This window comes from Hydra vulgaris, chromosome 11 (assembly GCF_038396675.1).
Source record: "Hydra vulgaris chromosome 11, alternate assembly HydraT2T_AEP".
Classification (NCBI taxonomy): Eukaryota; Metazoa; Cnidaria; class Hydrozoa; order Anthoathecata; family Hydridae; genus Hydra; species Hydra vulgaris.
Window position 1 is genome coordinate 18247437 of NC_088930.1, and position 12564 is coordinate 18260000.

At 27.5% G+C, this 12564-nt stretch overlaps 1 protein-coding gene across 1 annotated transcript in view; it reads left to right on the top strand.

Annotated features, from left to right (window-relative positions):
- Positions 1 to 3737: 3737 nt before the first annotated feature.
- The window catches only part of LOC100209184 (uncharacterized), a 14108-nt gene continuing 5281 nt past the window's right edge, over positions 3738 to 12564 (top strand). The window contains exon 1 of the mRNA XM_065810340.1: positions 3738 to 6885. Within this exon, the coding sequence (XP_065666412.1) occupies positions 6648 to 6885 (238 nt within the window). The 5' untranslated portion in view covers positions 3738 to 6647. The remainder of the gene's footprint in view (positions 6886 to 12564) is intronic.

The following is a 12564-nucleotide window of genomic DNA, read 5'->3' on the forward strand; positions in this document are numbered from 1 at the left end:
CAGAGAAAAATCAAAGTGTTTTAAAACTATTTTATTCCAAACAGAAGCTCCGTGAAATATTTGTTTTTAAAAAATTATTTGGATAAAATGTTTGCCGAATTAAATGGTCATTTCTTTTCGTCTTTCAAGGTAAAAAGAAATACGACTCCGACTCCAACTCCGACTCCAAAGGAAAATTTTTGAAAAATTCTTTGAGTTCTCTAAAAAAATATTACGCGATAATTGAATTTTTTTTTTGCCAAATATATGAAAAATTCCCTGTTTCAAGGTATATAAATTATAAGGTATATAAATATAAGGTATATGAAAAGAAACCAGGAATTAGTTTTACATTTGTACATAAAACGAAGAGTATTAAAAAGCTTGAGCTGATATATACCAAAAACTTTTTTTTCAAATAAAAGAAGCATGACATGAGTAAATCTGTCTTTATAATTGATAAGACGAGCAACATGCATCTGCTGACGATAAAAAGGTTCCAGTTTACTTTTATTGGCACTACACCAAGCAATATATGCATAGTTAAAATATTTAAAGGATATCTAGCTTTATACATTAATCCTATACTTTTACCAACTTTGTTGTACAAAAAATTAGTGTGATATTTCAAGCTAAATTTTCCATCCATATATATACCTAAAAAGTTACTATTTATTTCTCTTTTTATTTGGATTTTATCTATAAAAAGTAAGGGTATGTTGGGAGGCAGTAGTTTGTTTTTAAAAGTCGGATGAAAAAGTTACCATTTTATATATAATATACCAACTATACTTCCCTCACTGAAAATAGATAAAATAAACATTGAAAGAACAGAAACAACCGAATTTCTTGGGACACTTTTTGACTATAATATATCTTGGAGAGCCAATATAAATACAATAAACACCAAAATTTCAAAAATTATTGGGACAATGTACAAAGGTAAACCTATGTTGTCTCAACATAATCTTAAATCACTTTATTTTTCTTATATCCAAAGTTATCTTACGTGCGCTAATATTATATGGGCAAGTACACACAAATCCAAATTGAAAGCTATTTATATAATTCAAAAACATATATTGAGATTAGTTTATAATAAAAATTAACTCACCCATGCTGAACCCTTACTAAAAACCTTGAATGCACTAAATGTTTACCAAATCAACATTTACCAACATGTACTATTCATGCTTAAATACAAACTTGGACTAGTCCCATCGCATTTTTTTCAATTTAACTCTAATAGATATATAAAAAGAGCAACAGGCAAGTTCACATTGCCTAAAAGAGCAACAAAGTACTCACGGTTTTCTATTTCTTACCGGGGTCCGTACCTATATAACAAAATAATATCCAAAAATATAGAACTTAAAGTATTAAACAACCCTGCCACCTTGAAAAATAGATTAAAACACTTCATACTTAATATCAACAATTACATCGACATGTATTAAACTTAACAACAAAATTTATACTAAAATATTTATGTATATCACTGACTGTATATCGTTTAACCACTTTTACAAATATTATTTATATATTTTACATATAAATGAATTAGACTTTATTTAACCATTTAAAGAGGTACTCGACGATAAGTCTTCATAGACTTCTACGAGTTTTCTTTTACAACAACATGTATATATTCGAAGTAACAAAAAATTTCTTGTCTTTTTTTTCTTCTTATTTTCATTTTTTTATTTTTAAAAAACAAAGGTAGTTTTTAGGAAACATTTACGTTATACTTAGTTAAACTTGTTAAACCACTTTTTATTATGTAAAGTTACATATTAGTTATGTACATTACGTGGTATTAATATGTTATATTTTATACGTTTCATTATATTACGTCATATAATGGTAACGTAACGCTGTGTAAATTTATTGAATTTGTAAAAAAAAAAAAAAAATTTGTTTTATTGACATTTCGTGACAACTTAGTCATTTCGAACCATTCGCAAATTTTTGCTAACTCAATGTTCATATTTTGAAATAATATTGTAATGTTTTTATGCGATAAAAAGAGTGTCATCAGCAAAGATAACAGTCATTATATTTGAAGCTTTTGGGATATGATTGATGTAAACTAAAAAGAGAAGTGGTCCGACTATAGAGCCCTGAGAAACTATGCAGGTTATATTTAATAAATTAGTTGTACCAGTTTCATTACTATAAACAAATTGTTTACGGTTGCTTAAATAACATTACGTTATTTAATAACAATGTTGCTTTTAAGTATTAGCAATTAAGAATTAACAACGTTGCTTTTAAGTAACATTAAAATATTATCTTTAATTCCATAGTATTCTAATTTTTTAAGAAGAATTTGATGATAAATAGTGTCATACTCTTTTAAATAAATCTATGAAAACTCCCAACATATATTGGGCTTCTCAAAAAATTCAGCTTTACTCCGAGTAATTTGGATTGCCAACTTTAAAAGTTGGAGTGACTTTAGCTATTTCTAAATAATCTGGAAATATTCTCTGTTTTATTGAACAATGAAAAACTTTACATTTTATTGTAAATTTATAGTACAAAATAGTAGATTTTTTAAGGGTTCATACGAGTCGATGACAACATTACTATTTATTCCATCGAGATTTATTTGTTTTAAGCATTTTAAAAGATTTTTCGAATTCCTCAAAGGAAAGTTCATTATATGTTAAGGTTAACAATATCGGAAAATCATAAGCATCTATTTTGTTAGTCACAAAGGAATTTTTTTAGCTCTATTTGGGCCAATTGATACAAAATGTTTGATGAATTCATTCCATATCATAGTTGGATTGGAGGAAAAAACATGTTTAATTTTTAAAGGTTTGGGTAGAGTGCACGTTTTTGTTATCCGCATGCCTGTAAGTTCTCTTAGGATCTTCCGAGTCCTAGATCTCCCAGGTGCGTTATGAATTATTCTTGTTTATCTCAAGTAAATTGGAGAAGTACAGTTTTTTAAAATTTTTCTTTTTTCCTTCAAAATTTTTGGCATAATTTTTATAAAATATTTTATAAAAACTTCTTAAATGAATTTTCATAAAAGTTCATTAAGGAAATAATTTAGGAATTTTACTTATTTGATCCTCTAATAGTTGAAGAGTAAACTAATGGAAAGTTACTTAGCTTTATGATAACTTGGGGTGTGGCTATTGTTTCTTACCAGACTGAATGAGCAAAATAATTTCATTTCATTTGTGTTTTGTCTCAATAAAAGCGAGTTTTTTTAGTGCTGTGGTCAAAAAAATCAACGTTTTTCTGCTCAATATAGTTGCTTTCCTACTGTCTTTAAACGTTAGCAATTAAAATATATCACTTTAAATCGTTGGACAAAACTGTTACATAGTGTAATTTGATTGGAGAACTGGTTTATATTATTTTGGGACTATTTTGTTAATATAAATTCTGTTTATTTAATTAATTCTTAGAATTTTTTTTTATTAGAGGAAAATGCTTGCTCTTCAAAAATTGTACTCAATTAAGCATGAAGCAAGCTTCTATTTTTCTGAGCGCACCGTCTAATTCTAATTCATCATGGAATTTAGATTGCTCTAAATACATGCATGTACTTTGAGCAAATAAATACATGCATGTACTTAGAGCAGTTGTTGAAGTAAATTTTGCAATAAATGCGAAACAATCTTTTTTTAAAGCTCCTTTAACTTTGTAAAACAATAGACGTAATATGTACTTTTAATTATGTCTAATTATGTAAAACAATCGACGTACGTACTCTTGATTTTTCCTAACTTTGTAAAACAATAGACGTGTAATATTATACTTTTATGAAAAAAAAAAAAACAATTTTATTCAATAATTACGCTTAGTATTATTTTGTATAAAATATTGATTATTTTTTATTTGTTTCAAGTTGAAATATAATTTGTAAGTTTCTAATAGTATTACTAATGTTACTTTTAATAAATACAAATATTTTTTTGTACTTTTACCATGAGAATATTTTTTCACAAGAACACATGAGTATTTAGGATAAAATGATTTAAAAAGTCGTAATAGTAAAAAAGTACCGCTTTTGAATCAAAATAAATAAATGAAACTTTGGATAATTTTTTAAAAATAAAATCTTTATTTATTTTTATAAAATTTGATTAATATGTGAACTCAAATGCGCTTAATTCTTCAAGAATTCTTCAATTCTTAAATCTTTAAATGTAAATGTTTTATAAATCAAATATATACGGAAAAACATTTAATATAAAAATAAGCTCAAATATTTCTTATTATTTATTTAAATTTTTTTTTTTTTCAAAATTTTTTTCACAACATTTCTCTACGGTTAAAAAATTTACTGAAATTACAGAGAAAAAAAAAATCTTTGATATTCTACAAAAAGGTTTGTAACTAAAAAAAGGTTTTTGCTCACAGGATAGCTTTAATTTTGTTAAAACTAGCCTGGAGCCTGAACTACATTTGAGCTATCCTGTAGATTTAACTACATACGAGCTAACCTGCAGACAAATATTTGAGACAAAAATGAAAGCTTCGAAAACTATTTTTAAAAAAAACTTGTGCATAAATCTTTTAAAACGCAAACCTTATTAAATACGTCTCTAAATTTTTTTTCATATAAACTTTATGTGTCATATTACACAATTTAACAAAAAAATTTTTTTTTCTGTTTATCGAAATTTTTTGCTGTTTCTTATTTAATTTGAGTATGTTGAGTCTGAAAATGACATTGGTTTTTTTTATTGCATCAACCGTTTGATCATAAAACCAAAAATTCAATTAAACATACAATTAATATTAATCATATTGCATGAGATACAACTTTAGTCAATATATAATATTTACTAGTTCAAAAATGTTATGTTACAAAACGTCATGTTACATCACGTTACATACATATATTACATAATGTTAGATTATGTTCTAATGTAATAGTCTCTCAAAACCTCAAAAACACTAAAAGTGAACAGTAGAATGTGGTTTTCTTTTAAGAAATTTGTCGTCATCGCGTATCAAACGCCAGATTTAGTTACCTATAATAGCTGCATCCCATCTGCCCTGCTCTCTTTTCTCCATTGCATAGATATCCTAATGAAAAGGTTCTCCATGCTCTTCCCTCACATCACCCAAATTTGGTCTGAAAAATTCCAAATGCGAATGCAGCTTTATTGACATTCTGCATTTCATATCTGCGTACCGTACAATTAAGCTTTCCACTAGCATTGTAGTTATCACTCTTATTGTTGCCTAAAAAACTATGAGCAACATGTCTAAACGCAATCCATGCTTCTTTTTCAGCAGCAGACATTTTGTCCTCCAGCTCCTTACATGCCAACATAACTTTAATCTGCGGACCAACGAATACACCTGCTGAAATTTTTACATTTGACACCTTTGAAAACATCTGCCGAATATGCTGGAACGCTGCACATCCCACTTGTAACTGTCGTAGTTGATTTTCTCAAGCAACAACTTCACATTCTTGTAGTCTTTCTTTAGATGAACGGAATGAGCTAATGGAATCGAAGGAAATTGGTTTCCATTATGGAGCAAAGCCTTTAGACATCTTGTTGAACTGTCACTGAATAACCTCCACTCTTCAGAAAAGACCACGAACGTCATGACAGTAGCACAATGATTCTGATACTACATAAAAGGATACAAATGTTTCATGTTTTTTTTGGTATTTCGAAGTTCTGCAGCTTGGATGTAATTCCATTCTATCAAACGTGATATCAGAAGTTCTGCATTTGATTTAGTGAGACCTAAATCTCGTACTAAGTCATCAAACTCTTGTTGGTTAGTGAAATGAGGTGAATCATTCGGTTCCCTGAAATCACAGTCGTCAGTCATCGCAAAGTGCATTTACTTTCGAATTTCACGCAGCCATCCTTCCAGATTTGATCTGCAGCTGCCCCAACTGTAGTCTGGTGCCCACGATTTGTCATGATCCATCATAGCCATGCCAAAATAAGCATGATATGCAGAAAAGAATTTTGTATCACTGACAATCTTATGCTAAGTTTGTATTGGACTAATATAGTATCCACAAACATAGCAGAATGAGTCAAGACAAAGCATGCAGGATCTACTAGACATATTCACTACCTCATATAACTGTTGTAGTTAGTTAAACTGAAAATAAGCAAAAGAATATAGTTAACTCATTCTCTCAGTAGCATTTATAAAAAAAATCGTACCCAAAATGTGGTAATACTTATCAAAAAAATGCTTAAAATCAACATAAAAAAACATTAACAATAACAAAGGACAGTTGAATACCTAAAAAAATAGAATCAGGAAAAGTAATATTAAAAGTAGGATTATAGAAAAAAAAAAGGAAAAAGGCACAAAATATACAAAGCCACTGATTTTCATTCCGCAATTCATTTTTCAATCTATTTGAAGAGATATGTTTGTAGTTTTGCTAATAAAATACGTATTTAAAATCCTTTAGCAGTTTTTGTAAGGGATTTTCCCTAAATTAGGTTACGCTTTAGGTTATGGGAAGGGGTTTGTGCTCTGTGACAATTCATACGGGACTTGTTACTAAAGATTTACAAAGTTGTGACAAGGAAGTAGGAGGGGGGGGGGGGATCTAAGGGGTGACGTAATTTATGGACAACCCCTAAGATTTTTTATATACATTAAAGTACTTTTAAATATAAAATAGTTTTATACTTTAATTTGTTTATGAACGAATGGTTTCAAAACTCTGCAAGTTTTTGCTTTTGGCGGTGGCTTCTACATTTATAGCCACTGGAAGTGTTTTATTTGCATTCACTCTTGCTATTGATTCGTGGAGAACAAAAGATGTTTATAATAATAATGAAAGCTTATCCGTTTTGAGTGTTACCCAAGGCATACTTCACGAATGTGTGAACAATGGAACTCGCTTAAATACGTGCAAATCATGGAAAACAGTGGATGATCTCATAGGTTTTTATAAAATATTTGGTTTATATATATATATATATATATATATATATATATATATATATATATATATATATATATATAAATGTATATATATATATATATATATATATATATATAATATCGTGTTAAAACATTCTATATTATATATATATATATATTTTTATTTATTTAAGATTAAAGATGTGATATTATATATATATATAAATATATATATATATATATATATATATATATATATATATATATATATATATATATATATATATATATATATATATATATAATTGATTTTTTGACGAGATTAAATAAAAATAACTACATGATTTTTACTACTAAAAGTTTCATGCGTTTAGCAATCATCAGGTAAAAAATACATAGCAATATAATATATATATATATATATATATATATATATATATATATATATATATATATATATATATATATATATATATATATATATATATATATATATATATATATATATATATATATATATATATATATATATATATATATATATATATATATATATATATATATAATACCATGTTAAAACGTTATAAATATATTTTATTTAAGATTAAAGATGTGATATTATAAAAAAAGAAAAGGCTTCCTACCGCATCTTTGCTTTCATTTCGAGTTCAGTTTTTCTACTAATTAAATTTTTTTCTTTATTTGTTGTACGCTAGCTTCAGAAACTTTCAATATTCGAAATATTTTGCGGTTTGAAAATATTTTAGTATTAAGGAGGGTCTTTACTTGGGGTTTTTTAAGTGGTGGAAGATCACTTTTTTTTACCCATAATGAAAATGTTCTATCTGATTATTCAAACACTGAACACAAATAGTTAAACACTGAACACAAATATTTTAATTAATCCACTGGATTAACTAAAAGAATCATCCCAACCTAGAATAAAATAAATAATAAAGCTAAAACTTTGCACTAGTGAGCATAAATATAAGATACTTCACCAAAAAAAAAATGCTATCAACTAAAGCATTGAAAGGCTTATTAGATTTAATTAAAAAATTTGGCGTGTCAAATTTTAAACCATAAATAATGATTTAAGGTGTAAAAAGTGTCACGCCAAATTTTTTAAAGAAACGGTTAAAAATATTATTTAGTCATAATTTTACTAATATATCTTATTTTATATTTATCTTATTTTGAACTTCATTTACTCCTAACAAAAGCTTTATTTATAGTATTGAATTAAACGCAAACTTTTAATAGTAAGTTTAATCTATTAATATAATAGTTATAAACATGGTTACAGTTTACATGGTCATTGTGGTTATAACTTTCTTCTTCTAACGATTACTTCAAAGTCATAGAGTTGGTATTCTGTATTTTATAGATGCGAATATATTAAATTTTATTTAGATGACTCAAATTGCCGTTGAAGTTAAAAGTGATTGATATGCAAAGAATCTTTTATTATTGACAAAGCACTCAGTAATGAGTCGCGTGTCATTGTCAAGTTGAAAGAATTAGAAACACTTATAAAGTTCAGCAAAAAAGGAAAATGGAAGATTTATCTTTGTACTTTAATGCTATAAAAAATTAAAAACCGAAAAGGAGAGTTCATCATAGCTGCAGAAAGACTTTCTAATCTTCTATTTATCTTCAACAGTAATCGGATGTCTGGAAAGTTGCATCAATCTGGTCGCGGGAGATGCTGTCTATTGTTATCAAATGTACATATTAAATAAAAAACAATAAACACTGAAGAGTCTTCAGTATTTATTGTTATTTTCTGTGTTTTTCATAACTTGTTTCAATGACATAATTTATCATATTCTCTAAAAAATTTTTTAGCCCATAGATTTTATACGAATATGAATCAGCATTAAATTACCTTTCTAACGATATGTAAAAAGTATACTTTTGAAAAAAAAATTTTTATCATAAAAATTATTACCTTTTTTTAAATAGACCTTAAAGTGGACTTTCAGGTGCTGAAAATGATGGGGCTTTTTTTTGATGAATAATCATACATTTATGTTTGCTTGTAAATATTCTTAGGTTTATAGTATTTTATTCTTTGTTGTATCGAAATTTTACAGAACTTAAAATTGTTTTAGTATACGAAAAAATTTCAATATCTCTATAGTCAAACAATAAAAATAATTTTCAAGCCAAGGTCTTCCCTTCTTGAAATCTTGAAATGACATCTTCTGGTTTACTTATAGCAATTCATGCCATTCAGAAAATTTTTTTTTTCTGTCATCTATTAAAAGATAGAGTTTCAAGCAGTTTTCCACTCTAGCAGACTATTTTAATTTTAAGCTCATTTCTTTACCCTGCTAAAGTATCTGGTATACAGATGAGAGTTTTCAGATCATTTTTACTATAGAAATAAATTTACTATTCTTTTTAAAAGTGCTATATATGAGTTTTCACAAAAACCTGCAATCTTTATCAACCGTGGCCAGACTTTAAAACGTGGTGGCTAGAGCTTTTGCAATTATGCCATTGACTTACGCTTTAAACCAATGGACTTAAATCTCTAATTAAAAAAATTTAAGAATTTTGCTAAAAATTTGTTTTATTTTCCTTGTCATCAGGTTTATGTTTAAAGTTTTCTTGAGACCTAAAAGACATTAATTACTTGTTATTAGAGCTGTGCCTTTTTAAAACAAAGCATCACAACTGGGTTGTGCTATTTGATGGCCGTGAACTAGTGCTTTGTGCATGGGTTGGGGTGTAACATCTACTGTAATGCAAATATCTAGTAAATATTCAAACTGTAATTTTAAAACAGATCAAAATTGATTTTATATTTAGAAGAATGTTAAATGAAATGAGGAAATTAAATCAGCAGTTCTACATAGAACATTTGAATATTTTTAGTTTTATAGTTCATAAAGGACAAAATTGCAGACTCCCTCTCTTTTGTTTGCAGTATCTTAAACGCTGCGTAATCAAACTTTCCAAGTAACGTCTCCCTAACTTATTTTATGATAATTAAATGATTTTTGCATGCAAAGTAAACCATCTTTATGTAAAGAAGCTTTTTGTCATTTAGTTTCAAAAAATGAGTTTTGCTAATTAAAAAAAAAAAATTGCTATTTAAAAAGTTTTTTTAACTGATAATAAAAAAAAATACATTTAGCTCAATCTAGTGCTGAGACTACCTGAGAGTTATTGAAAATGTTCTAAGGTAGTGTTACAGAAATCATTTTACAATAAATTTCTTCAGACTTTTTGCAAGTAAGAAAAAGCAATTTACCCTCTTTTTATACTTTCCATATTTTATATAGCTGAGGTATTTATTTTTTGTCACTGCTATGATCCTCTGATGATAATTTGTTATTTGGTTTTGTTTAAATCTTGTTTCAAATATAAATGTCATAAATAACCATAATATAAAAATCAAAGAAAATTCTGTAACTTAAATTGTTTTGTTTTTAAAGTTATTTGAAATCATTACACTCTGAGGTTTCTTTGAGGTTAAGTAAATTCTTTTTATCATTTAAAAAAAATCATTTTATTTTAATTGAGTTATGTTTTTTCAATTAAAGGGATAGAATATACAAACTTTAGTTGGGTTGATGGGAACGTTGAGAAAAAACTCCTTTCCACACCTGCATTTGTACCAACAACAGATAAATAAAGTTGAAATACTATGTTCATACTTGGAAAACTTGTTATAAGGTTATTACTAATTTGGGCACAAATCATCTGTGCAACTGATCTTTTATAATTATACATATTGGCAAATAATAAAAATTTCTTCAGTGAAGCCATTTTCAATATCAGAATTATTATTAATTTGACAAGATTCTCTGATTTATGGACTGCCTCATTTCTACTCATTGATCTGTCCAGTTTAAAATTGAATGTCTCATAGAGAGATTCATGTGCTTGTTTTTCGTTTCATTTCTACTACCAGCCTGTCAATTATTGAGTATCACGATTCTGTACGTAGTATGTCACTGGGTGATTGATTTAAGATCAAGTCTTTGCTATCTAAAACTTTATCTGAAAAATGAGTGTGCTTTGTTTTACGTTGTGTAAATGCTTTCTATTCAGAGGCTGTAAGTTTCCTTACCATAGTTTCTAATTCATCAAATTTGTTTGAAGCTTCTTGAAAATATGCTATTAAGCTATTATATAATTTAACAACAACACAATTTGATTCCAGGCTCCTGTATTACTTTATTGATAATGTTAATACTATGCAGCAAATACTTCATTTAATTACACACATCGAAGTATTTCTAAAGTGTTTAGGTTTTTAATTAAGCATCTTGCTTCATGAATAGTTGTAAGTGGTGTAAATATCAGTATAGATGACTAATAGAGCATTAGTAGCATTATTTCGTTCAGAACATCTTGAATCAGATAAACGTTTTACAACTTTACTATTTCCTTTTGTGTTTTCTAACAATTTAGTCCATCTTAGAGGTGACGCGGAAAAAAACATAAACCGCTTGCAGTCTACAGCTGCTAATCCAACTAAATTGAGACCTTGGACTGCACATGGAACCCATTCAGTTTGGATGTTGTCTGGAACAAATTTAATAAATGAATTTAACTAACCACAGTTCCATCAGCATTTGACGTAAACGTACATCTGCATCAAACTTAATGAGTTGTGATTGTCAACTGATCAATACGAGTAATATGAGGTGTTGAATACTGAACCCATAAAATTTTAACAACTTTGGATCCAAATATTTTAATAAATTCTTCAAATATACTAACAGATAGATAATAGTGTCATATCTGTCTGTTAGTTTACTGTTGCTTACCTTTCCCTGATTTACCATATTTTCGAAAATGTTCTTTTAGAAATGGATCAAATTCAGCTAAAAGATCAATACAACCAATAAAGTTTTCATTATAAGCATAGTTGTGCATTTGAGTGTTACCACAAAACTCTAAACCTTCCTCAGCAAGAAATTGGTTACAGCTATCACTCGTTATAATTCTTCAATCTAGTTTTTTGTCTTCTTTTTGTATTTCTAAATCAATTCTATTATACTTTTGGTACTGGATCCCAGAAGTTAAAGCACTGAGATATTACCCTGGCATTGCATGGGTTGATATTCTTGAATTCGCATTTCTCCAGTCATCAAATCCTAATTGAAACGTATTTAAAAGTTCATTTGGTACCAAACAGTTTGCAAATATATCAATAAATTTTTCCAGTTTTCATTTCCAGATGGAGATAATATGAGCCGAACTCTTCTGAACTATTTCTCCGTTTGCCAATCATCTGGCTAGGTGTTCTGCATATATCGTAATTGAACTCCATAATTTCTTCCTTTCAACCGGAAATCGGAATCTTTATTTTGAGAAGGAAAGTTTTTGGCAAAATATTTAATGAGATCTAAAGTAATCTTCCATGTAGTAGGATCGGCATTGTAATTAAAGTTAATATTCACTTCTCTTAAGCTTTCATCATGTGTTCAAATGGGAGAACGCATAGTTTCAATTGTTAATATTTGATTCGTATTATAATTATTGCTTCTCACTCCAAGGTATATGCTTTCTTTTGTGTCCGTCTAACATTTTACTTTACAAAATTGAAATACATTTAAAGTGAAAAACAAAAACAATATAAATGTAATATAGAGATATAAAGAGACTTGTCACTATAAAGAGACTTGTCACTTTTTTTCAGACTTCTCTCAAACGATTATTTAGTTTTTATATATATCT